The sequence below is a fragment of the Onychostruthus taczanowskii genome, unplaced genomic scaffold (assembly GCF_017590055.1).
Source record: "Onychostruthus taczanowskii isolate IOZ18803 unplaced genomic scaffold, ASM1759005v1 scaffold13, whole genome shotgun sequence".
NCBI lineage: Eukaryota > Metazoa > Chordata > Aves > Passeriformes > Passeridae > Onychostruthus > Onychostruthus taczanowskii.
Window position 1 is genome coordinate 129,364 of NW_024498462.1, and position 25,728 is coordinate 155,091.

Genomic DNA, 25,728 nt, shown 5'->3' on the forward strand with positions numbered 1-25,728 from the left:
ATCTCTGTGTGTTTTGTGGCCAATATCCTGTGTTCACCTAAAGTGAGGGCAGTCCAGGCACTTTTCCCAACCACATCCCCACCAGAATGGTGCACAGGAAGTACCAGAACACATTGCCTAAATGCCCTGTCCTCAAGACTGAGGGTAAAGAGTTACCTGTTTTGCTAACCGGTGTCCAAAATGTCCCTGTTGCCAGCAGAGCATGAGCCACTAAGGGGAGAACCATTACAGAAAAGCCTTTTCCATCAGCACGTTCCTTCCCTATCCCAGACCTCCACCTTTTCACCCTGGCACACATGGGCCCACAGCTGTCAGCGCTCTGGGAGGCCAGGACACCTGCCAGACTGATGTCCCCTAGAAATGTGGTGGCTTGAGCAGCATGGACTGCCCCAGCAGGCACCCACACACAGAGGGTGACATTCCAGGACTTGGGCCTTCCTGGCAGGGTTCTATGCCCCTTCCCTTGCTGGGCACCAGGTGAGTCCCTCATGTCAGCCCCCCTTGGCAGTGCCAGGAGAATATAATCCATGCCTCTCCCATCCAGGGCCCATCCTGCTGCTTTGGGGAGGTTTCCTCCCATGCTCAATGAGATGGTGAGCTGTGGCCTCACTGCAGAGGAGGGAGGAGGAGGCTGAGTCACCATCAGGAGGAATTTGGGCAAATACCTGGTAACCAGCAGCATGAGGTGAATTCAGATCAGGGCTTGTGGCTGCGATGGGTGTCTGTCCCTACCACTACTCCATCCTCTCTGACTCAGGAGAAGATTTAGCCCAACACACACACACGTGGAGGATCATAACCCCATCTCTGGCAGGAGGTGCCTGAGTCAGCCTGCGCATTGCCCTGTACTGGGCTCCCCTGTGTCCCACGGCTCCCTGCCAATCTGTGGCACCTTCCTGATGTCCCGCAGCACCACACTGGTTTGTAGCACAACTCACCCAGGGCAAGGGAGCCTTTTGGACTCTGGCAGCCAGGGTTTTCCATTTGTCACTCGCCATCTGGCAGCTCCCAGAAATGCAGCAGAAAGTGGTGAGAGCCAAGATCAGTCAGTGATCAAGGCCTAAAACAGCTCCTGGATGGCAGGAAATTGTCAACCTCAGCCTGAACTGAGGATGGTCCGAGCAAACCTCCTTTAAGGTAAGTGTTTGGAACCAGAGCAAACAGGATAAGGTGAAGCCAGGCTGCACAGACAGGTGAATGCTGCAGCTCCCCAATGGGTGGATCCTGCCCACCCCCACCTCCCTGTTCCCTGCATCCCCGGGGAAAACATGTCACCACCTCTGTGTCACTTGGGTTGGCCTTTTCCTGCCAGGTCTCTGCTTCCTGCACAGACACATTGCCAAGCACAGAGCTCAAACCACCCCATAGTGGCTGAGGTTGAGAGGGGAACAAGGGGCAGCAAGCATGAGCTGCCAGGGAAAACCTCTGCTGGGACTGCTTGGGGAGGATCTGTACATGGGGATAGTTAAAGAGGAAAGCACGTGGCTTTAAAAGAGGAAGGCAGAAGAGAAGGAGCAATAGTGGGGAAATGAAAGTGTTGTGTGGGCTAGTGACCACAGTCCTTTGGCGAAGGAGTTGATAGTAGGCTACCACGATGTGTGAGAGTTGTGTGTGATGGGGCCACTTGGTGACCTGGGAAGGATGGACAGACAAGCTGTCCCCATCCTGTGGTGGGAAGGAGCACTGTGCTGAAGAACTCCCATGGCCATGGGGAGGGAAAGCCGCTGTCCCTTTGCACCCACAAAGGCACCCACACAGCGAGCCAGAAACCCTTGGACACCTGTGCTGGGAAACTGGCCTGTGGGCCGCACACACTCAGCACAACACAACACCTTCCCCGGCAGTGCAAACGTTATTGCCGCTCTTGAAATAATACCCTGGAGGTCAGGTTTACCAGCAGGAGCTTACTCATTCCCTGCCAAGGAGGGCTCAGCGTGAGTAGCGGTGAACCGGGAGCACGCAGAGCTTCCTGCTCAGGACCGGGCTCCTGCCAGCACCTGGCTCTAGACAAAGGCGGGCAGTCCCGCTCGGAGCGCCCCTGCAGCTCCCGCATTTGCGCTGCCCGCACCTGCCGGGGCTGTCGCGGCCCGGGGCGCAGGTGGGAGCGGCTGGCGCCGGGGATGCCGAGCCCTTCGGGGGCTCCCAGCCCGCTCCTGACAGCGGCCGGAGCTCAGTGCTCGCTTCTGGCCCCCCGGCTGCATTCTGCAGATTCCCGCGGGCCGGAGGGGCCGTGCCCGGGGCTGCGGCAGCATGTGCTCCTGCGGGAACGCGGCTCCGGTGTCTGCGGCAGCGCCCGCACTTGCGCCCGAGCCGGGGCAGCTGACGGACCAGAGGAGCGCTTTATTTTAGGAAGCAGCTGGCTCACACAGGAGACATTGTTTATCATCTTTCTTGCCTCTGGTGTTTTATTACAAAGGATTATGGCATGAAAAGCCATTTTGTTCCCCGGTTCCCGATGCATAGACCCCTCTCCGTGATTTATTCCTCTCCACAGGCAACAGCTGGGGTATGACATCCCAGGAAGCAGAGGGGGAAATAAGGTGGGGGCTCAAACTCATGGCAGTGATGGCAGCAGGGATGCACCCAATGCCCAAGTCATGGCACAGCTGGAAGGAGTTTTCCAGGAGTGCCTGAGGCCGCTCATATACCTTTATGATGTGAGGGGTGGGTGAGGAAATGTCACCTCACTCTGTCTGGCCAGTGAAGAGATCAGTGTTCTCTGCCGGGACACTGCTATCCCCAAGCCTGTGTCCCCCACATGCCTCCTGTGGCATCACAGCCCCAAACCTGCCTGAAAAACCTGTATGGGAATCTCTTGCTGCCCACAGGGAACCTGGGGCCAGGCTGGGCACAGCATGGTGCAGGGTACGAGCTCAGCAGAGTGGGTGGGGTGGTGGGTACAAACTGAGGGTCAGCTTGGGAATATGATCATTTGCACTCCCCCCAGAATCACCTTCAGGCAGGGCAGAGGCACCTCCAGAGCCGCAGTAGGAGCAGCTTCTCTCCTTCCCTCTGTCCAGGCACTTTCCTTTGCAATCAACAGCCGGGATACCATGTGCCCCCTGTCCCCCTCCTCTGCCCCTGCTGCCGTGTCCCTTTCCTGTGGGTCCCAGAGCAGAGTCTGTGGCAGCACAGGCTGAATTCCCCCCTGCCCAGCCTGGCAGACTCCTCTGTGGTTTTCCAGGAACCAGCTCCGGAGCCATGGGCAGTAGATATGCGTGTTGCAACAGACGCCTTGTGCAGTTTGCCAAAGGCCTACCCTGTCTGTGCACCTACATCAGGGCAGAACTATGTCTGGTGCTGCCTCCTATGGTGATACCTGCTCTGCCACCCTGTCATCTAACATGTCCCTAAAAACCAGCCAAGGGGTTCTTGGGAAGAGCAGGGGATGGGCGGGGAGGTGAGGGCAGTGGTGCGTGGCTCAGCCACTGCCAGGCCTGCGGTTGCACGGAAGCTGGGACAAGCCCCTGCCTGCAGTGTTGTGTCTGAGAGGCAGCTCTGCAGCCCAGGCATCTCCCTCTCCCTGCTGCCTCAGACCAGCTCACAAAAACAAGACTGGTCACTTTTTTAGGGCAGGTTGAGCTGTGTGGGGTAGAGGGGGATGAATCATGGAGTCTTCCCCAGCTTTGCTCCACCTATGGAGCTCTTTCCTGGGGAGATAAATGAATGATGTACCTGACAACTTGCTCAGAGCTGTAGGCTCAGGGCAAATGGGGTAGCTAAGGCTAGGGGTGGCAAGACTGCTCAGGAGGTTCCTGTGCTGGAAATTGTTCCAGAGCAGATTCCACAGGCTGGAGCTGCTGCTGGGTACACATCTTGGAAAAGCAGCTGCAGAGCCGTGCACTGGGGCTGGAACAAAAGCAGAGCCCCAAGCCCCAGCTGCAGCACGGGACGTGTGATGAATTAATCGAGGCATGAGCTAGCAGCATTGTGTGACCACAGGCTGGCAGGGGGTCGAAGCTGGATCAGGGCTCCTCACCTTGGCACCAGCTTCCTGTTGTTTGCCCTAACTCCCAGAGCTGGCAGTGAGAGCCAAGGCAGCCATACAATTGCTGCAGCCTCTCTGGGCAGGGATGCAGCTGAGCCAGGGGAGTAAAACCTCTCATGCTGAAGGAGCCCTGTGCCCTGAAGAGTCCCTGCCCCAGTGCAACCCCCTGGTACTGCTCGCCCAGCACATGGCTCCTGGGCCATGTCCCCATCTCCAGACAAATCCCCCTGCTGCCCAGGACCCACAGGCGAGGTCCCCTCCTGGCCATGGGGCCAGGGCAGTGCTGCTCTCAGCAGCACAAGGTCATGCCCAGATAAGCCCATTCCTTAACTTGTGCTAAGTGTGCTTTAGCCATAGTAGTTACTAAGCAGGCAGCTCCTGTTGGGTCACAGAGTTTGTTGGCTGCATTTCTTATCTCTTTACTTTGCTGGGCTTTGGGAACATGTTAGTACAAACCATGGCTCTGTGCTTTGCCCTGGCACTGATGGCCTTGTTCTGCTGGGGGAGCTGCCTTGTGGAGAGGATCAGGGAATACATCTCCCTCTCCTTAATCAGGACTGATGTGGGTGGCTTTATTGTGCAGGCTCAAGATGTCCCTGCTCACCCTTACACGGGCTGTTTAAAACTACTAATTAACAACTGGGGGTTTGTGGCAGCAATTTACAGTCTCTGCAGGTGGCTCCTCTCAAGTGTGAGGGCAAGACATCTATACAGGGAAGATCCTGTGAACAACTCAGGAAAGTGGACCAGCACAGGTGAAGGCATCCAGCACCTGAGAGAATTAAATAATGCTGGAGGTCATCTACAGTGATCTAGACAATGATGATGTCTCCAGAGATGCAGAAGTGTTCAGTGCACAGAAGCTGTGTGAAGGAAGATGATTCAGTGTGCCTCAGTGTCATTCTGGCAGCTTGGCAGCAATGTATTACCCAGGTATGAAAACACCAGCTTTGAAGAAAACACCTTCTTGGCTCCAGAACTTTGATGAAATATCTGTCCCTCCTCATGCCTATAAGCCAGTGCCTTGGCTGTGAGGAGCACCCCAAGAAGTCAGTCCCCTCCTGCCCTGCTCAGAGGGAGAGTGAGCCCCAAATACATGTGCTGTACTCTGTTTCTTCTTGCCTGAGCAGGGGAGGACAACAAGCAGTGGGATGGTGAACTCAGCTTTAAGCAGAAAGACCATGTATGAGACGTGAGAGGGAAAAGAGCTGTTAAGAGGAGGAAATCCCAAGAAGGCTGCCAATATAATTGCTATAGAGACACAAGAAGGCAACCACTATGGTGCAGAGTACGAGCTCAGCACAGTGCTCAGCACAGTAGGATGCTTAAGCCCTACTTCCTCAAAAGCCACTGGACATCTCCTGCTGATGGGAAGTAGAGAATAAATTCTTTGCTTTCCTTAGCTTCTGCATGCAGCTTTTGCTTTATTAATCTGCCTTTATCTTGACCCACAAGTTCTTTTCCATCTAACTTTCTCCCTGCCCTATCTGCTGAGGAAGGGAGTGCTAGAGCAGCTTGGTGGGTAACTGGTGTCCACCACAGATGCCAAACAGGTTGTTATCCAGCGCAGCAAGACAACCAGACTGCACAGCCATTGGGAGCCAAATCAGACCAGGCACATCCCTGCTCAGGTAGACAAGTGACTCCATCAGCTGCCAGCACCCACAGGTTACCCTGGAGGTACACAGGGTACCTTGAGCTCGAGCATGGTCAGCTGGGCTCACTGGCCATGTGGCATCTTTGGCTGAGCTGCAGGGATGTGCTGCCCTCCCTAAACCCTCCCCTGAGAATTAGGTGTCTGCCAGGCCTGACAGGGGTGGTGCAGGAAGGCAGAGCATGGCACAGTGCTGCAGCAGAGCATCATGCCTCTGCTGCCTTGGCAGGATCTGCCGTGGTGGCTCTTTCTTGTTCATAATCAAGGCTCACCCCTTACATGTTAAATTAGATCCCTAATCAATAAATACTGCCAAATAACAAGATTGCATGGCTGCCAGGCAAAGGGAACTTGGCAGGGGCAAGTGTGCCATGCTCAGAGGCTCACTCCAGCAATGCATGGTCCTGACAGAGCTGGCGTGGGGATCTGGACTGGTTTGGAGGGATCTCCCAGTGGGTGGTGCAGGCTGCATCTGTCACTGGTACCAGCAGCATCCTGCACTTCTGTCCTGGAGCTGCTGTGTACAGTGGTGCCCCACATGCACGCCCCTGGAGCTCCCACATTTTCCCCAGGCTGCCCTGGTCCCCCACTGCCAACAGCCTCGACCTTGGGCCCTTGTGCTGCCCTCCCCCTCCTCACCCTGCTAGGCTTTCCTTGTTCCCCATCTCTTCTGACAGATCACTGAGGCCAGTATTAATATAATCCCTGGCTTAATTTAAATCCTCCTCCCATCTCATGCTTTGCCGGGGGGAGAAGGGAATTGATGCACTTTTGTGGCACCCACTCAGCCCTGGAGCTGACACATGATCCAGATGGCCAAAAGCCCTGGATGCCCATACCAGAGGTCCCTGCTCTTCCCCCCTGGAGAAGGTGCCCAAGGCATGTTGCAGCCCCAGTGAGATGTGTCCCCAAAACTCAAAGGTGTCTCTTGGTGAGCACCAGGCACTATTAGGAAGAAGAGTTGATGATGCCAACCACAGGGGAACACACAAGTGGCTGCTGCTCCCCAAAACTCCTCTGCAGCCACTTGCGGGTCTGGTTTCCGTCTCCCCCTGCTCTCACAGTCTGGGCAAGGCTGGCCACAATTTTCCCCTTCAAAGTAATGTTTGTATTAGCTGTTCTTCCCCGGAAACCTCCTTAAAGATATTCTCGCTCCTGGATCCGTGGGCGATTGTGAGGGCGGGGGAGTCTTGCTCTTTCGGGCAGCTGTCACTGAAGTGACAAAGTGGGGACTATGAGAGGAGTGACAGGGGCAGGCAGAGAGGGGCACAGGCAGGACTGTGAGGGGAGTGACAGGGAAGGGCGGTGAGGGGCTGCGGTGCGACATGTGGGACTGTGAGGAGACAGGAGACCGGGGAGTGACAGGGACTGGCATTAAGGAGGCTGTGGGGGGCAGGGGACATGCGGGGACTGTGAGGAGAGTGACAGAGGGAACTGTGAGGGGACTGCCGGGGGCGAGCACTGCGGGGCTGTCGGCCCCAGTGGGGACATGCAGGGACTGTGGAGGGGAGTGACGGGGGGTACTGTGAGTGGCACAGGGGGACACGAAGGGGACGGGAGATCGAGGGGTGACAGGGGAGGCAGCGAGAGGGCACAGGTGGGACTGTGAGAGGGGAGTGTGAGGGGCTGAGGAGGCAGAGGGGGGACATGCGGGGCTGTGAGGCGAGTGACGGGGGGACTGTAAGGGGGCTGAGGAGGCACAAGGGGAACATGCGGGACCGTGAGGGGGCTGAGGAGGCACAGGGGGGACATGCAGGGCGACGAGGCGGCCGAGGAAGCACAAGCAGGACGGGCAAAGCCGTGAGGAGAGTGACCGCGGGATGCTGCGGGGCGGGTCCTGCCGGCCGAGGGCGGGCCGTGCCGGCCGGCGGGAGGCGCGTGCGCGGCGCAGGCGCGGGGCTGAGCGGCACCTGCGCCCCGCGGGCCGGGCGGCGGCGGCGGCCGGAGGGCGGTGAGGGTGAGGTAAGGGCGGGCCCGGCGCCGCCGCCCCTGGCCTGGGCACCTGCGGAGGGGGGGGCTGGAGAGCCGCCCCTCTACCGCGGCCCGTGCCGAGGGAGCCCCTCGCGGCTGCCGCTGCTCGGCTGCGGGCTCCTCCCTGGCCGCTCCCGTGGGGACGGGATGGGACCCGCCGGAGGGTCTCGCCTCCGCCGCGCCGGGGCCTGGGGAGCAGGGGGGAGTCGGACCCGGCGTGCCCCCCCGCTGTTGGTACCTGCACACAGGTGCTGGCGGCCTGCGGGAGCGGGTCGGCCCTGCTGCAGTGGGGTTCAGCCTCCGGAATAGCTCGCACCGGGAGCAGCGATGTCAAGGCTGTGTCACGGCTGCCGGCAGCGTGCTGACCTGAGCCCTCTTCTGAGTCCTGCAGGCTCTGCAGCAGCCCGACATAACCTATTAGTCATTTTTTTAAAAGAGTCACTTGCTAACAGAGCATTTCTAAACAGAAATTCTGCTCGGGGCTGATGGCCTGTGCCAGGAGGGGCTTTGGTGGCAGCGACTGTCTTAAACATCCCTCAGGAAGGTTTGGAAAGGAACAAGGGTGTTGAACAGCTCACCTGCTCATGGGGCAGGGTTTCCCCTAAGCCATGGGCCCTGGGGACCTGTGCTGCAGTTCCTGTTTGTCTCTTCTGACATTTGCATTTTAGTCTTTGCTTTAGAAATACTGGGTCACACTGCTCCTCAAATAGCCCATCAGATTAGCTCAGCTGGACTTGGTTTGAGGTGTTTCTTTGCAGGGAAGTGAAATTCGTGAGCCTTTTGTGCAGAAAGTGTAGAAACTCACTTAAAGCAGAAGTTTCTGCTTTTGGCTTTGCGGTAGCACTGTTTGAAAGGGCTGCAAAAAGAGCAGAAGCAAGGTTGAACAGGACCCCCGAGGTTAAGGCAGAAAGCAGGGTTTGGCCTGGAAGGAGCAGGAGTGCTGATCTGAGCAGTGCCACACACTCCTGCTTCAGTGGGTTGGAGATGTCATCACTAAGCAGCACTACTCATCCACACCCTTCCCAGGAATGTTGGTAGCAGGTGCAAGCAAGCTCCTTGTCTTTTCATCCCAGGCTGTTCCCTGCTGGCTCACTTTCCTGGTTAGTAGATTCAGTTGTGTGTTCAATCCTCTAATCAGATTCCAGGGTGTGTGAGTAGGCAGGGCAAGCAGATCGGTGTTGTTGTCATCCCCTGGATTGAGGGGAGACACAGGTTGCACAGCCTGTGCTCTCATGTCAGAGCTCCTTCAGTTTGTTCTGTTCTTACCTGGGGTTCAGCATGCCCATTGTACTGGCTCTGCCCTGGCCAGAAATGGGCTCTGTTCCATTTCACTCAGGGCAAGGGAAACTGCTCAGTGCTTCTTCTTGCTGTTTTACTCCAGCCATCAGTACTGCACGTGCAGGTTCCTAGAGCTCTGCTGTTGTCCTTCCATCCTCAGTCAGCATCACAAACTGAAAGAGAACAAAGGCAGCTCTGGTAACCTTGATGACTGATGTTTGTTTTTTAGTGACTGAAACACTGGAGGAAGGTGTTCCCTGGACAGTCCTGGAGACAGAGCAGGTACAGTACAACAGCCCAACAAACCTCTTATTTCATGTCAGGCCTTTACCCTAGCCTGCAGAGTGTCTCTGGGAGGGGGAGCATGCATTGGCACTTGGCCTTGAGGGTGCTGACTAAGGAACCTGTGGTGTCTGGGTTGTTGCAATGTGAACCTGCAGCTGAGCCTGAGCAAACTGGGCTGTGGCAGGCGCTGCCAGCAAAGAGCAGCTGGTCCTGTGCCTGGGAAACCCCTTCCGAGCCACGGAGATCACGCGCAGCTGCGCTGGCAAGGTGACTCAGCATCCTCAGGGTGATTAAGAACTGGCTTGACAAATTACTTGTATTGGTATTAGACCTGCACATCTATTGCATCCTTCCAGTAGAGCAAGTCAGAGAGGAGAAATTATTTAGCTGGTGATGGTACAGTGGAAAGGAAGGCCTGGTGATGGTCGCCCCTGGTGATTTTGCTGTTTCTGTGATAGCCTCACAGGATGCAGGCCTGGAGAGATGTTTTAAGTAGTGATGATGTGTTTGGAAAAACTGGACAAGCTTTGTGATACAGAGTTTTTACCAAAAGTAGTGTAATTGATACTAAACTCTCAACAGTTGTTTTTGCCTTGCACTTAAGGGGTCATGTGCTGCATCCATTTTGGACCTGTTGGAGGACTTGAGTGCCTGAAAGTTTGTCCAGTTCCTAGCTCTAAACTCTTTAATGAGAGAGATTAGGATGGTAAGATCTCTCTAAAAACAGACATCACCTCCTATATACAAAACTTCAGAAATGGGGATGGAAATACCATATTCTGTTCTTCTGCAGAACCCACAAGACAAATGGCTGTTTTGTACTATTTCTGAACGCTGCAGATTGCCTTGGTACCCTGCCCCTCCGTCCTGCTGCAATGAGTGGCAAGTCCTTGCTCCTTAAGGTCATTCTCCTTGGAGATGGTGGAGTTGGGAAGAGCTCCCTCATGAATCGGTACGTCACCAACAAGTTTGACTCGCAGGCGTTCCACACCATTGGGGTGGAGTTCTTGAACCGGGACCTGGAGGTGGACGGGCGATTTGTGACCCTCCAGATTTGGGACACTGCGGGACAGGAGAGGTTCAAGAGCCTGCGGACGCCCTTTTACCGGGGAGCAGACTGCTGCCTGCTGACCTTCAGCGTGGATGACAGGCAGAGCTTTGAGAACCTCAGTAACTGGCAGAAGGAGTTTATCTATTATGCTGATGTGAAGGACCCTGAGCACTTCCCATTTGTAGTCCTGGGCAACAAGATAGACAAACTGGAGAGACAGGTGAGCACAGAGGAGGCCCGGGCGTGGTGCATGGAAAACGGTAACTATCCGTACCTGGAGACTAGTGCCAAGGATGACACCAACGTAACGGTGGCCTTTGAGGAAGCCGTGCGACAGGTGCTGGCGGTGGAGGAGCAGCTGGAGCACTGCATGCTGGGCCACACCATTGACCTGAACTCCAGCTCCAAATCGGGCTCGTCCTGTTGCTGAGAGTGGCTGCTGCTCTGGGAGCGGCTCTCGAGCCAGCGGCTGGATCAAACACACCTGGGCAGCCCTGGGCCACTCTGAGGAGAGTGGCCACAAGGACAAGAGGTGGTTTGCTCACTGGGGAGCTGCAGCCTCACCATCTGAATCCTGCCTGGAGTTTTCGGGCACAGAGCATGTTATCTGCAGGAGGGAGCTGTTAACAGAGCATGTGAGCATAGTCTTGCTTTCATCTCTGCCTGTTTTAGCAGGTTTTAAAGGGTTGAGTTAAAGCCCTTTAAATTCCCTAAAGACAATAGGGATTGGTTCTCTACAAAGAACTGCCTGCAGAGCAAAGCTGAGAGCATCCTAGACACTGAAGTATTTTAGTCCTGAAATTAAAAAAAATATTAGACCCACTCATAACCATACTGCCAAAGGAAATCCCACTCGACATACTGAACAAAACCTGACATGAAGACTCTGGCCCATGTGAGAAAGCCAAATACTGGAGTGGCTGGGATGCGTGTCTGTTGTTTGGGATAAGTGCGTTGTGTCCTGAGGCTGAATTGTGATGAAAATTGTTAGAGTTCTGATGTGAAGCCACATATGAAGGAGAGATGGGCCTGTGTTTGAATGTGACAGTATTGTTTCTTCGTAGCTGCCTATTTCTGGTCTGTTTTTCCTCACCTCTAACTTTGTCTTGTGTGAGTGTTATTTTTTGGAGAGACTGTCTGCTTGTTGTTTAATACATGTTTCCTTGTCTCTTGTGGAAGCTCAGCCTTGAAGCCCTGGGTGAAAACACTGATGTGGACGCTCACTGGGTCATGTCAAAGGGTTACTCAGGAGATCTGGAGTGTGACACTTCAGCTGGTTTCTGTCACAAGTAATCACTGTGTTCTCTAGCAGACCAGGTGGCAGGTGGGTGGGCTGTCTCCTAGGTGTGCAGGTGGCTGGGGGCCTCGTGCGTGGTCAGCTGTTAAACCCACTCGCTGTCTGGGACCAGTGACCCCTGTGCCTCATTAGTGGCACAGCCACGCCTTCAGTTGCTCCAGCGTGGATGTTCCCATGTGAATGCTGCAGCATGGAGTCATTCACCTGCTGTGTCAGGCACGGTGCTGCAGGCACAGTTAGCCCTGCCATCAGCCTGGCCCTCAATCCCTCATAGGAAAAATCCAGGATGATTTATCTGTAATTCCTGTGACAGACTGGTCAAGTGTCTGCTGGGTTAACTGACTGCTGTGTTCAGTCCAGTGGGGATAAAGCTGCACCGCTTTCTCTGTTCAAGGTGGCTGAAAAATGGGCATGGGGGGCCCAAGGAGCCTTCTAGAAGGGATGCCAGGCTTTGCTCCCATCTCCTGCCCTCTGCTAGGTGTTAGTCCCAGGCTGGCTGTGTAGCAGAGATGAGCTTGCTGACTGCTGTCTTTGCCATGCAAACCTCATGCCCTGCAACCTCCCATGCAAGCATTTGGCCAAAGCTGTGGCTGCCCACAGGCACGTAGGAGCCTGCCCCAAGCACGTATCCACTGGGTGATTCCCACTGTGATCAGCTGCTGGATGGTGAATTTTATAGCTCAAATCAAGCAACCCTCCCTTAAGCTGTGCTTTAGAGCAGGGCAGTCTCTGCCCTGTGCTGGCAGCTTGTCCCCATCAAGGCACAGTCTCTGAGCATGCAGAGCATGAGCATTTTCCCCCCATTTCTTCTGGGGTAACCCAGGGAGATCTTGCCCTTGTCTGCAGGGCAACCGTGTGTGGAAGGGACTGGAGTATTAATGCTTTAGGGGGATCTAATTTCTAAACAGGCCTGAACAGTTGTATTCATGGGGAGTGAATGCTATTTAGGCAGCTCCCTGAAGGAGAAGATTCTGCCTCTGTAGGTGAAAGAGATTTTTGCAGGATGTTATTGTTACTGTTTATTTAACTGTGTCTGACCTCCTGAGGCCTCTGGATTTTTCTTCATTAGCACTGCTTGATATTTCCTTCAAGGTCCCAGGCTCTGTGACCTGTGGTTCCAGGTTCCATCCCTGAACAGGCTCATTCCCTGGAGCTGGTTTGTGCAGGGGCTCAGGGTGAGAACAGACTCAAGTCCCTGTATGCCGGCCCCCCGGCAGGGGAGCTGCTGAGGGAGCTCCCTGCAGGTGAAACTGCCACTTTCCCATGGATCTCCTGGGACCTGTGTGAGGACTGGCACCTCCTACGGAAGAGGGCAGAGATTCAGCATGCCACGGTGCAGGAGGCACATGTGCAGCTGTTTGCAGCACCCTGGTAGCTAAAGCTCAAGAGCCTTGTTGTGCACGTGTTACACAGCACCTTTTATTTCTAACAGACATTGGATCATTGACTTTTTTTATATTAAACCCCCCTTATTATACCAGGCTTACATGTTTGTTTGGTTTTTTTTAAGGTAGAGTATAATATATTTCAGTTGTTTAATTTATTTTAAACGAAACGCACAATTCCCAAAGGAGCCAGGATTTTGAACTCTGTTGCAAGGTCAGTGCCAACAGCCATCCCTTCCCGTGTCCCCTCGTGCTGCTGCAGTTGTTGCTATTGCTACAGAACTGGAATTGTAAAACCAAGATTCTACCTTTATTTAAGCAAATAAAACATGGATGTATTCAAGTGAGTTTGGGAAGTGGCTGCCTTCTTGTTTTATCAATGTTGAAGTCAGTTTTTGTTCTTCTGAGGACTGGTTAGTTACAGCATTGGCAGAGAGAAGTTGCTAAGGGATCAGAGGGATATTCCTTCATGTACCTACCTGGACCAGGAGCTGAAGGATCAGAACTCAACAGCTGAGTCCAGTGAGCGGTTTTGGCTTTTCAAGAGAATCAGAAAACAGTTTCAGAACAGAAATATTCCACATGGCTTCCTTCTGTCACTACATCTTAAATTCTCAGCCTGGGCTCTCAGCAGCAAGTCCAGCACTTTCCTGTGAATTCTTCCGGTGATCTTGGAACTGGTTCCTCGGGCTCCAGGGGGTTTTAGCCAGGCATGATTTCCATAGGATGCTGAGAAGGAAATCAGCATATGGGGACTGTTCTCTTTCACTGTCCTGCCAGGATGGCTGCTTATTTTGGGAGACTTTCTCTGTGTTTGCAGAGCCTGCTGTTTCTTTTGGCAGAACGTTTTAGTTTATTTTCCTCCCTGGTCTGCTTGCACTATCTGTGATTCCAGGAGGCAGCATAGGTTCAAAGTCCTTGGAAACCATGCATTTTAAATGTGGGCTGGAGTGTCTGGGGTCCTCCAACTACTTCAACTATTCAAAAGGCAGATGAATACACAGTCAACAATGGTGGGAGATGGCTCTGGCATGGTGGGGTTGTGGGGTTTGGGTGAGGCTGCCTCACATCAGGAAGGGTCTGTCTGAAAGCACAGAAGCTGCTGACTCCCCTGGTGTGAGGTGTTTGTAAGGAAGTGCAGGCAGAGGCAGGAGCCATAGAGAAGCCATTCCCTTATTCCCCACTTTCCCTCTGTAAGCTGTGGCAGAGGGCTCAGTAGGTTTTGTCATGGCATGGGGAGAGGATAGATCCTGGAGGGCAAAGGAGTGTTTCCAAAGGAAGGCAGTGAGCTGCTTCTGTGTGGGACAGATGCTGTAGCATATCCCAGTGTGTTTGGAGAGGAGGAGAGGTAAGGAATGTCCTGATCCCATTCATCTTTCTCTCCCACTGCCCTCTTGAGGATTCTGTTGCTCTGGGCTGGGAAGTGCCCCTGAAGAGCCATGCAGCTGCTTGGTGGTGGGCTAAGGGAACTGGGTTCTCCTCAAGAGCCACTCTGAGGAGCACCAGTGGCTGCAGATGCCCTGGAGCTGCTCTCTGGTGACCAGGGGTGTTCCCCGAGTGCAGCTCCTCCTCAGCTCTGGGGCTGCTCCTCAAGGCAATAAACTCTGAGGAGACTAATGGGATCTCTGGATACAGCATATTCTTGTGTGAAGTTGAGGTTGAGCAGAATGAATAAAGAGTTAAAAATGCCCCTTGAGGGCCTCTGAACCCTACTCCAAGCTCCAGTTTCAAACAGAGGCTTGGGGAGCTCTGACACCGGAGCACTGGTGTGTTGTCCTCTGGACTGAGGAGCACTTGGCACTGCCCAGGTGGGAGGTGATGGCAGCTCCATCAGTGGTTATCTGAAGGCCACAGGTGAGTCAGAGTCCCTTGACAGGGAGAGGCTAATCTGTGAGATGGTGGTTTGCCTGCTGAAGTGATTGCTCATGTAAAAGCAATCAGAGATGGACAGAGATAGCCCCTGGCCCCAGTGCTTGCATAGCTGGTGCAGGAGCTCTTTCCTCATGACTTCCTAGGGTCCTTTGGGGGCTGATGCACATGGCCACGTTCAGGTACAGGACTCCTGGAGCAGGCTGCGTGGAGAAGCTGTGGCTGCCCCATCCGTGGAAGTTAACTGGGATTGAAGTCCAGGGAGAACAGAGCTCTGAGCAACCTGCTCTAGTGGAAGTTGTCCCTGCCTGTGGTAGGCAGTGAAAGCTGGATGATTGTTAATATCCCTTTGAACCCAGGCCATTCTGTGATTCTGTGACTTTCCGCTTACTATTCCCTCCTCATCTTCATACAGAAGCTCCTGGCAGAGCTGGACCATGCAGAGAGGGAGAGAAAGCAGCTGGGTGCTCGATCAGGTGCAGGTGAGGACTTTAGCCATGGCAGGTGGGTGTCAGTACCATGCCACGGCCCTGGCAGGCAGAGCTGCTTGCCAGGCATGGCTTATCCAAAACACAGCTCCGTACTAGCCACTGTGAAGAAAACTGCCCTAGCTGAAACCAGCACATCATCCTACACAGCCTTTCCAGGGCTGAGAACGAATCCATGCTGAGAGAAATGAGCCTTTGGTGTGTTTATGGTGTGTCCTGGTGGGCTCTGTGTCCCGGAGGCTCGGGGGAGAGTTCCGGGCAGCGCAGGGACGGGGACTGGGGCTGCGGGGAGAGCCGGGGCTCGCCGCTTGCCTCGCAGCCCGAGGAGCCGCTGCATCCGACGGCCGCGGGGAGGAGCCGCAGGACCGGGGATGCGCGCCCGGAGGCTCGGGGATGCGGAGGAGCCACCAGCCCGCGGCCCTTCGCCCTCGGAGCAGGGCTGGGGCCCCATGCTCATCACCAACACCCCCTGGGTGCCGCCATCGCCTCCCCTCCCTTTTCCCCTCCCCAAGGCACACAGGGCCGTCTCCCGGGGCGGCAGGGCACAGGACGGAGGGATGGGAGTTGCCTTCTTGCCAGCAAGCCAGCCCATGGCAGTTGCTCCAGGGTCCCTTTCTCTGGTCCGGCCTTTGCGGGAGCACAGTACTGCCGCATTTTAGCCGCAGGTGATTGCACTGTGTCCCCTGCTTGGAGCTTTCCTGATGGACCAAGATGTGGTTTGGTTTGGTTTGGTTTTTTTACCAAAGAGATGGGGTTTGGTATGAGGCAGAGCTTATTCCCTGTGTTTCCTCAGCCAGTTCCTGGAGGGTACTGGGTGCCCAGGAAAGGAGCTCTGAGGGCAGTTCCAATGTCCCCAGCTGGGGTGGCAGCAGGGCATGGCCAAAGGCACACCTGATGAGGCTACATTTCGCCCTGGGCCTTGCCCAGCACCCTGGCCTTGCTGGCTGCTCTCACACAGCACCTCGCACTTGCTGTCCCCAGCCCGCACCCCGGCCGGGGGGGCACCAGTCTCTGCCAGGGGAAAGAGATGGTGTTTTGTTCCCAGCTCGCTCCTGCCCAGAGGCTGATTGTGCACACACAGGACCCTTTCAGCATGGGGAGAGGAGGGTGATGGCATCTGGGAACGCAGGGAACAAAGGGCCCCGTTGATGCTGGCTGCAGCCCCATGGGTTTCTGTCAGCCAGGGCAAGGCCGAGCTGTGCCACTGAGCTGGGGCAGCAGCAGTGCATGAGCTAAACCTCCCCTGGCCAGGCTGCATGGGCAGCTTTGCTGCCTGTTTGGAGGGGGCTGAAGCCAGGGAAGAGAGGGGGAATGGGATTTGGGTTATGGTCCTGTTTAGGAAGACTAGTGAAGGTCCCACCCTGCCACTCCTGGGCATGTGGCTGTGCCTGAAATCTGCATTTTTGGGCAGACCCGTGGGGCTGGGAGCATCCCTCTGTGGTCTCACTTCCTGGAGGCCCCTAGGCACAGCTTCTGGGGAGATTTCCAAGAGAAACAACATTTGAATCAATAATTTTTGAGCAGCTGCTGTGGAAAAATGCACCTAAGGTTTTCTGGGGCAGAAAGGCAGCTGCCAATGTGCTCCCACACACCAGCACCGTGGACATGGTTAACAGTCCTGCAGCAAATGGCACCACAGAGCCACAGACAGGACATGTCTATCTCTGTGACTATCCAGTGTGCCCCTGTGCCTAAACAAGACCATCCTGTTCCACACAGGGCTCTCTGCAAGCGAGACAATCGCCCACCCTGCATGGCTCTGGCCATGTTCATCCCACACATGCTGCCTTAGTGCCAGCCAGCTTGGCTTGAGATGTCCTGTTAGTTTTGTTGTGGTTTTGTTGTGCTACATGAGGGGACATAGCAGAGGCTGTCAGCACGTGGGCCGAGTGTTAAAGGGCAGCAGCAGCACCAAACACAAGCAAGCAGCTGCTGCAAGACCCCAGCTTTCTTCAGGGTGGCTGGAGAAGAAATAAGTGGTTTTAAGGGCCCCCTCACCAGCTGGGAACAATGATTTTGAAGTCAGAGTATGAACCTCGTGGCTGGAGTGGGCAGAACCCTGCAGGGGCTGCTGGCCCACACAGGGTTTCACAAGTACTGCTCCTCTGAGACCTTCTCTTCTGCAGCCTCCCTTTCCCTGGAGAGCCTCCCCTTTTTTTTCTTGTGGGGGCATAAGGTGGGAAAGCCAGCACAACAAATGGACAGGCAGACGTACATCTTGTTCAGAATGTTCTTAATTTTAATGTATTTTCTTTAATTTTTATAAAATACATCCTGTAAGATAAGTCTTTAAAAACTTGCTCCTTTTTATTGCTGGTTAACAGGTTGAAATTCTAGATCAGAAATGAAGGAAACACTTTCAGTTGATTAACTCTTTTTGCATGTGTATGTTTGTGTGTTTGTGTGTGTGCGTGTGTGGGGTCTGGGGACAAAGGTGGGAAGGAGGACCTGGTTATTTTTTGTTAAATGGATATGAAAAAAAACCCCAGCAAACCCCCAAGAGAGATAGCACTGATGTGAATTTCCAGATCTTGACTGGTTTCTCCCCACCCTGCCACCCCTGCTGGCATCTCCCCCCTCCCCATCCCATGTGCGTTGGTAGCCTGGCCAACCTATTTCAGCATTCCTGGCAGCAAGGATCCTTCAAATGCACTGCTCAGCAGATCTGCCTCCTTATCCTTGCCCCTGCTGAAACCAGCACTTAAAAATATATATAACAATACAGACATGAAAAAAAAATAATAAAATCCATGCAAGATGGAGCTTCAGTCTGCCACTGAAATTAGTTTATCCAATAAATAAACACAAAGATTAGCACTAAGGAGAGAGGCAGGGAGAGCAAAACAAATCACCAGTTGTCAGGGAGGACTGGAAACAGCACTTCTGCAGGTCTGGCTGGATCCATGCTACCCAGCCAGAGGGCTTTCCTCCAGCTGGAGAACAGTCATGGAGAAGAGGTCTCCACCCAACCCCTTGCCCCCCATCCCTCTCCATGGGAAAAGACTGGCACCAGTAAGGATCTGGATTGCAGAGACGGGCTGTGTTTGCACCTTGTGACCCCCAAACCACCACCTTTCCTTCCCTCCTCAATTCCTTGTTGGGTTTCACCTGGAAGCAAGACGCTGCCAGTCCCTCCTACCCTGGCAGGCACAGGGCAGCTGCCCTGACTTGCAGGAAAAAGTGAGGGGACGAGAGGGACAGAAGGAGGGGTGGTTACATTTGAAAAGGGGGAGAAGCGAGCCGAGCTCTCTGGCACAGTGGAGGTTAGAGAAGCAGACATCACCCCAGAGAAGAGCACCATTGTGAAGGGCACTGGCAGGCAGGCAAGGCACGCGGTCCCGAGGGTTATCCCCTGCCTACGGAGGGATGGCTCTGGCTTTATGCTCCCAGGGCTTGCTGCAGAGGTGTCCCCTCCTCAGTCAAACCTATTTGCTGCCTCTCTGCTGCCTGGAGGGTAAAGCCAAGGGTCCTCCTTGTCTACAGAGACACCAAACTCCTTTAGGCTTTAATAGGAGCAGCTGGGTTAGGGCTTTATCGGCATTGGGATCAGCACTCTCTTCTCCACAATGGGAAGATCCTTGCCCTGAACTCCCTTTGCCGTGGCTGCAGCAGGCGATTTAGGTTAAATTCATCTTTCTCTGCTAAGGGAAAAAAATCCTTCTCTTATTCTCCATCCATGGGTGGTGACAGCAGACAGCTCCAGGAGAGTCTTTAGCAATGGTACCAGGACTGGGCCAACTTCCTTTTCTCTCTAGGTAGCCTCTTGCTACTCATAGAGCAACCTACATGGATTTCTTCCTCCCAGGAGCTTCAAGGCCTTTGCTCATCCCTAGGCAACACTGGGACATTGGAGAAAGTCCCTCCTCTTCTCTGGCCGGTTTTGATGGGCTTGGCTCTAGAGCGAACCGGTTACGGATGAGCAACGAGAGAAAAGTGCATGAAGAGGCATCCATTGGTGGGAGGCTCTCCTTCCTGGTCACGCTCAGCACAATGGATGCGAGGGAGGAAGAGGAGGGGAGTCGTCAGCGAAGGCAGAGTTAACGCAGGAGACCTGGTGTCAGGTGGCTGCAGTGTTAAAGCCTCGGGGTTAGACAAAGAAGGGCGTTTGGTCTGGCTGGGCTCCGCCTCGTGGGCTAGAACTTGGTGCCTCGGCCCATCAGCCTGAGGACTGCGAAGTTGTAGGTGGTGGCGATGATGAAGGTGACCTGTGGGTGGGAGGACAGTGAGCGAGGGGGCAGCCCCCAGCCCCACACCCCCACACACAGAGCAGTGCCCTGCAGAGCCCCGCAGCCCCGCTGCACCGTGGGGACACCGCAGTGCCGTGTCGCTGGTGTAAACAAGAGGAGCGCCGGGGAAAGGCAGGGCACTCCGTGCATTGGGACCTCTCCCTGGCCGTCTGCTAAAGCCTCTCCAGATCCCCTCCTGCAGCCACCTCTACCTTATGGCCTGGACTCACCATCTGCACTTACGTGCCAGAAAACGACACGAGCACAGGCTCTGTCCCATCCATGCCCACCACCTTCGCTGTCCTTTTCCCCCACATCTTTGCCAGGCGGAGAAGAACGGCTGGGCAGGGGGAGCACTGACTCACCAGTGAGACCAGCGTGGCAGCTGCCCCCACGAAGGCTGCGATGAAGAGGTGGAAAGTCATCTGGAACTGCAAGGGAACAGGAGGGTGAGCTCACGGGGTCCCCTGTGCTGCCTGGGGAGGCCAGAGCCAAGGTGTCCCACTGAGGGGAGCACACGTGAGGTGGCAGGAGTTACCTCGCTGGTCTTGCAGATGGAGAGCAGGTTGGAGCCACACACCTTGCCAGGGAAAGCATTCCAGGGCAGGACACCTGTGGAGATGTGGGAGTCAGGTGAGTGGAGTGTGGCTGACAACTGACTTCCTTGCTCAGCTTCCTACAGCCACCCGTCACACACCTCCCAGCATTCTGGGGCTGTTCAGCACCTGCCCTGCTTTATCCCACCCAATGTGCCTGGGCCCTGCCCTCCATCCCCTCTCCTCTGCCCTGAGCCCTGGCTCCTGAGTGGTGAACCCGGCACTCACCGTACATCCTGGCATCCGCACACAGGGTGCCAATGCTGGCCGAGGTCTTGGTGGGGTTGCCAATGGACTGGCAGGTGGTCCAAGTGTTAAAATAGATGTAGACAGGCACCGCGGAGCAGGCGAACACCAGGAGCCAGATGATGGTCAGGACGTAGGTAATGCCCACAAACTGCAAGGGGCAGGACAAAGCCGGGCACAGCCGTGGTTACCAAGTGGCCCAGGGCACGGACAGGGGAGCGCGAGGTTCCCCAGGCAGGGGAGGGCGTGGGGCAGGTGGGGAGTGCGATGCTGCCTGCACCCAGCTCTGCACCGCCTGCCAGAGCCAGCGTGTCCCCAGGCAGGCAGCACAGGACAGCAGCCAGGCTGGGGGCTCCTGCGGCTCACAGCACCAGCGCCGCTCCCAGATCCACGCCCGGCTGTGTGTGCATGGGGGTGACTGGCAGCAGCAGGAATGCTGCCACCTTTGGGGAGGGGTGACCGTGGCCACGGCCAAGCAGGGTTTGATCTCTGTGGGAGGGCAGCTGCAAAAGCTGCCTTGGCGTGTCACCGTGGCTCTCCTGCCCTCCCTCCGTGGTGCCACCCCAACCAGCCCCTGAGGGAACCACAGCCGTGCCCCTCTGCTCCCCCAGGCCACAGGATGCCTTTGCCAGCACTTTGTCACGGTTCCCAAGCACAGTGGAGTGGATGACCCCAGGGGTACCGGGTGCCACAGAGCTTTGAGCTGCCAGCACTGCAGGGATGCTCAGATTCTCCCTGCCTATGTTTAAACATGAAGCAGTTTAATTAAACATAGCTATTTGGGCTGCATTGGTCCCCAGGAAACACGGCAGGCCTGGGGGAGGACAGCAGGGCTGTGCTTCCCTTTGGGATCTCCCAAAACCCGGACGGCCGCAGTCTCCTGCCCTGTGGCCACACGGAGCGTGGTGAACCCGCTGGGGCGCGCGAAGGGGTGCCAAACCCCGGTTAAGATCACCTTGTCAGGATGTCCTAGCCACTTTCCCAAACAATGACACACCCGCTGCCACGAGTGAGCTCGCTGGGGGCCTCGCGCTCCCCTCCCTTTCGGGCCCCCAGTTACCGTTGCGCTGAGGCCCTTGCCGCAGATGGTGGTCCTGTAGTCCCCAAAGATTTGCCGGACGGCACCGGTGGTGTAGAAGCCTTCGGCCAGCAGCAGGGCTCCATAGAGGAAGAAGAAGGCAGCTGTGCCGTAGATGAAGTACTGAAAGCCGTGGATGCTGTGGGGGACAGGAGTGGGCAGGGCTGCTCAGGTGCCGGGGTCTGCTGCAGAGCTCAGCCCTGTGTGTGGCAGCCTGGCCGCTGCTGCTTCCCCTCCCCACGCTGCCCCAAGGGGACCAAAACTGAGGGTGAAGCCACAGGAAAAGCAAGCTGGGACAAAGCTGTGGTGAGTAAGGCTGCCACCGACACCCCCACCTCCTCCATACCTACCCCATGCAGAGGTCCAGCTCTACCCAGGACACCTAGCAAGGGTCAGATAAAAACTGGTGTGAAATAAAACGAGTGGCCACTTGGACCCTGCCATGCAGCCATGGGCAAAGGCAGCAGGGTCTCCCTGGTGCCCGAGTGAGAGCCTGGCCCTGGCCAGCCCAGCCAGACACCTCAGCCTGGCATGGACACAGCTGTGAGGGGCCCTGGTGTGAGGTGGGTGCTCTGCAGAAGGGTACTTACACATCGATGAGAAACTCATAGTCCTGGTAGTTTTTGGAGAAGTAGGTCTCGATGAGCTGCTCGGTGCCTGTGAGGGCTTCGTGCCCACAGCCACAAAACAGCGCTACCCCAAAGAAGCACAGGCCAGTGGCAACCAAGGAAGCAAAGGGTGCCCCAATGAGACATCTGGCACAGCACTCGAGTAAACCTGTGGAGAAAAGAGGAGACCTGGTAGGGACTGCTGGGACAAGGATTGCTTGGAGCCTGCAGCTCAGGAGCACGAGCACAGTGGGAGAAAGGTGTCTGCCAGGAGGAGGGAAACAGGTGAAAGGAAACCCCCAGAAACAACCCATTGCAGTGCTGGAGAGCCAAACCCAGCAGCTCCCCTGAGAGCTCTCCCAGCAGCTCAGGAGCCCACCCAAGGGTACCCAGGGATGGTGGCAGCGTGGGACACAGGGGCTGTGAGGAGCCAGCCATGCTGACCCGTGACAAACAGATGGAAATGGAGCGTGACATAGCGTAATGCCAGTGGGACCTGGCAAACAAGCTGCTAATGGGCTCCCCACTGCCACCACAGCGGCCACCACAGCTGCCTGCAGTTCTGTTTTGCCATCGAAGATGGAGGGGAACCCAGCACCTCCACAGAATCGAACCCCAGGGAAGATCCAGCAAGGTGGCCCTGCTTGGGGCAGCACAGCAGGAGCCAGCACACACCCTGAGCACTCTGGACTTCCAGGTGGCACTGTGGGCACTCGTCCCTTGCCTGGCACCCCGCAGGCAGCTCGGGCTGCAGCCACCCCTTTATGCAGGCAGACGTGCTGGTAGGAAAGAGCCGTGCTAGCTCCACAAATGACAACACTTGTGTAATAGGTTTAGTCCTCCAGGAGCTGTGTGAGGGCAGGCAAAGCAAGGACACACAGCAGTGTGCTGCTTGGAGTGCCTAAATACTGGATTTTTTCAGGAGTGAGGCCATGGGCACCTGCTCCTTGTGCACGTCAGGGCTCTACCGTGCAGGAGTGTTGGCTCAGCTTCCCAGTGGGCTGGGTTTGGAGGTGCCCAGCCAGCTGTGTCCTGCCTGCTTTGGGAGCAGACAGCCAGGTGGGTTTGCACCCACCAGCATTTGGCTCCAGGTAAGCTGGGACAAGCTGCTGCCCTGGCTGTGTGGCACCTGGGGAAGCTGCTCTCCTTCCCCAGGGTGTGGGCTCTGGCACCCCACTGCCCAGAGCACAGTGGCTCCCTGGGCACATCCCATCTGGGCATAGAATTTCTGCCTTGAATGCCAAAAAGGCACCCACACCAAACCCACGTTCCCTCCACAAATCCCACAGTGCTTCTCTCCTCCCCAAGAGGACAAGAAAGCCGTGGGGTCCTGGCCAGCTCTCCCCTCCCCACGGGGAGCAAGGTTGCGCAGTGGCACCGAGGACAATGGGGGATTGTCCTGGCACTGCCACCCCAGTGGCTGCCCCACGCCAAGAGCAAACAGGGAACAAAGGCAGCGCTATAGGGGAGTGCTGAGACCCCTCCCTCTTGTTTGCCTTGGACACAGCAGATCCAGGGGGGGCCCCGTTCATCCTGGCCAGCGCTGCTCCCGACCTTGCTGGGACCCACAGGGTCCGGCCCCTCGCTGGGCCAAACTTGCCTTTTCTGGTTTGATTTTTGGCCAGCCGGGAGATGGCACGGAGGTGCCCGTGCTGGGGCAGTGAACAGCTCCATTCCCAGGGGACTGCAGGATGCAACAGGGCCCAACAGGCTCCCTGCCACAGCCCCTGCTTTGGGAAGCTGCAGGGGGGAAGCCTGGGGAGGGGAAAGGAGGGGAGAAAGAGCCCTTGTGCCACACAATCCTGAGCCTTGTACCCAGGCTCCGCTGCTGCCAGCACCAAACAACGTGCTGCAGACAGGAGGAGGAGGTAGGGAGCCAGCAGAACAAGGCACCCCTGGGAACAGAGCAGCCCTAAAACCCCAGGGGTACACTGGTGAGTATTAGCTCTGCTGTATCAGTAGGGAAACTGAGGCACCAGGTGTGCCTCTGTTTTCCCAAGGCTGCTGGCACACAAGTGGCACGAGCTGTGACGGGCTCAGTGCCCTGACTGGACCTCGCAGCTCCTGCCAGCCCCAGGCTGGAGCTCTCATCTCTCCAGCCCATGGGGTGAGGGCTGGGGTGGGACAGGCTGTGGGGATGGCAGCTGCCCTCACAGACGGCACATGAGTGCACAAGGACAGAAAACTGCCTTGGAAAGAAAACATCACCCCTGCTGTGCCAAGGCATCCTCCCTCGGCAGCTCCCACAGCCAGCACGGGCACAGTGGGGTCACCAGGACCTCACCAGTGCCGGAGGAAACTTTCAGTGGGCTCTGTTCTGGATAAGGTCCCCAGAGACACCAGCAGCAGCTCTCCAGGTGGCCCCCACCCTCACCTCATACTCACCCATGGTGCTGGACTTGGTCACGTCCCGCGGTGCCGCTCTGCTGCTTCGGTGCTGCGCGCCGAGCCTCCCTGCCAGGCGGTCCCACGCGCTGGATTTCCCCCTCTGGGTGCCTGTCCCGCTCTCCAGCAAAGAAAAGGGCTCTCTGAGTGACAGCCACCCCCCTTAAAGGAGCGGGCCCGCCCTGCCCGGCCCCCCCAGCACCCCTTGGCTGCCAGCTCCTGGGTGCCCGGCGATGCCCGGGCAGCGCTGCCAGCGGCCCCGCTCAGCCTCCTGGGGGGAAAGGCTTTTGCAAAAGTGACAGAGCAGGCTGGGGACAGGGAAGGGGGTTGTCCCCCTTCATTGGTGGCTCTGGGGACATCCCCCAGCCCCACCAGGCTGTGTTTGTCCAAGCTGCCCATTGAGGCAGCGTGAGAGTCTGGACCTGTGGGACAGCAGTGGTGTCCCCCTGTCACCTCCCTGATTCCCAGCATCTGGCAGCAGGGAAAAGGGGTTCCCATCCCAGGAACCTTCTTTCAGCTTTGGAGGCTCCAAACTAGAAGCTTTCCCCCTTTTGCTGGGAATCTTGCATCTACTTTCCCCAGCCCTGTGACACCCATGGGGCAGTGGCATTCTGGTGGGGACACTCGTGGGTCCCCATGGCCTCAGGGCTGTGGCAGGTGCAGCCTGCTCCCTTGGGTGGCCCTTGTCCCGTGGGTGCCACGGTTGCCATGGGTGCCCCTGGTGCCCTGCAGCTGTGGAGGCAGCACAGGGCCAAGGGAGCCTGCAGAGGGCAACCGGCCCCTTCCCGGCAGGCACAGGGGGACAAAGCCCTGCTGTGTCCCTCAATGCCCCACTGTGTGCCAGGCAGCGAGGTGGCAGGGCCTGGCTGTCCCTGGGCTCGGGGACACTGCTGGGCTGTGGCAGGCTAGGACCAGGGTGGGGTCCCACCCCTTCCCCAAAAACCTCGGCTTGCCCACGGGTGGGCTGGGGGCAAACACCACTTGGGCATCTGTGCCAGGGTGTTGTGGTGGCCAGCTGCACCTCACACCAGCAGGGCACAGCTCCTGGCCCCACAGCACCCCTCCCTGCCTCAGTTTCCCTCTGCTAGGCAGGATGGCAGAGGGGCTGCCTGGTGTCCCCAGCCAGATGTGGAATGGGAGGGGACAACAGAGCAGGGGGAGCCTCTGCCACCACTGTGGCACATCCCTTAGCTCCCAAGGTGGCACCCAGGTGGCCTGGCAGCGATGTCACCTGGCCATGATGGCCTTGAAATGGCCACGGGAAGCTGACAGACTTGCAGCACCCCTTTGGAAATCAGCAGAACCCCTCCAGCCACTGGAAAC

The 25,728-nt window shown here is 56.4% G+C and overlaps 2 protein-coding genes across 6 annotated transcripts; one reads left to right on the top strand and one right to left on the bottom strand.

Annotated features, from left to right (window-relative positions):
- Positions 1–7,541: 7,541 nt before the first annotated feature.
- Positions 7,542–13,256, top strand: RAB9B (RAB9B, member RAS oncogene family). 4 transcript variants are annotated; one of them, XM_041396674.1, is made up of 4 exons: positions 7,542–7,604; positions 9,121–9,173; positions 9,781–9,882; positions 9,970–13,256. In XM_041396674.1, exon 4 carries the CDS (start codon positions 10,052–10,054, stop codon positions 10,655–10,657), a length of 606 nt encoding a protein of 201 aa, XP_041252608.1. In that variant the 5' UTR covers positions 7,542–7,604; positions 9,121–9,173; positions 9,781–9,882; positions 9,970–10,051; the 3' UTR covers positions 10,658–13,256. The 4 variants fall into 4 exon arrangements, with proteins under 4 accessions (XP_041252608.1, XP_041252607.1, XP_041252609.1 ...); XM_041396673.1 differs by lacking the exon at positions 9,781–9,882 and having other exon boundaries at positions 10,017–13,256; XM_041396675.1 differs by lacking the exon at positions 9,781–9,882 and having other exon boundaries at positions 7,547–7,604.
- Positions 13,257–17,482: 4,226 nt separating this feature from the next.
- On the bottom strand, positions 17,483–24,536 carry PLP1 (proteolipid protein 1). Of its 2 annotated transcripts, none has more exons than XM_041396552.1 (7): positions 24,406–24,536; positions 22,003–22,189; positions 21,395–21,551; positions 20,317–20,485; positions 20,031–20,104; positions 19,858–19,923; positions 17,483–19,471 (listed from the first exon to the last, which is right to left on the bottom strand). In XM_041396552.1, exons 1-7 carry the CDS (start codon positions 24,407–24,409, stop codon positions 19,400–19,402), a joined length of 729 nt encoding a protein of 242 aa, XP_041252486.1. In that variant the 5' UTR covers positions 24,410–24,536; the 3' UTR covers positions 17,483–19,399. The 2 variants fall into 2 exon arrangements, with proteins under 2 accessions (XP_041252486.1, XP_041252485.1); XM_041396551.1 differs by having other exon boundaries at positions 21,290–21,551.
- Positions 24,537–25,728: the final 1,192 nt, after the last annotated feature.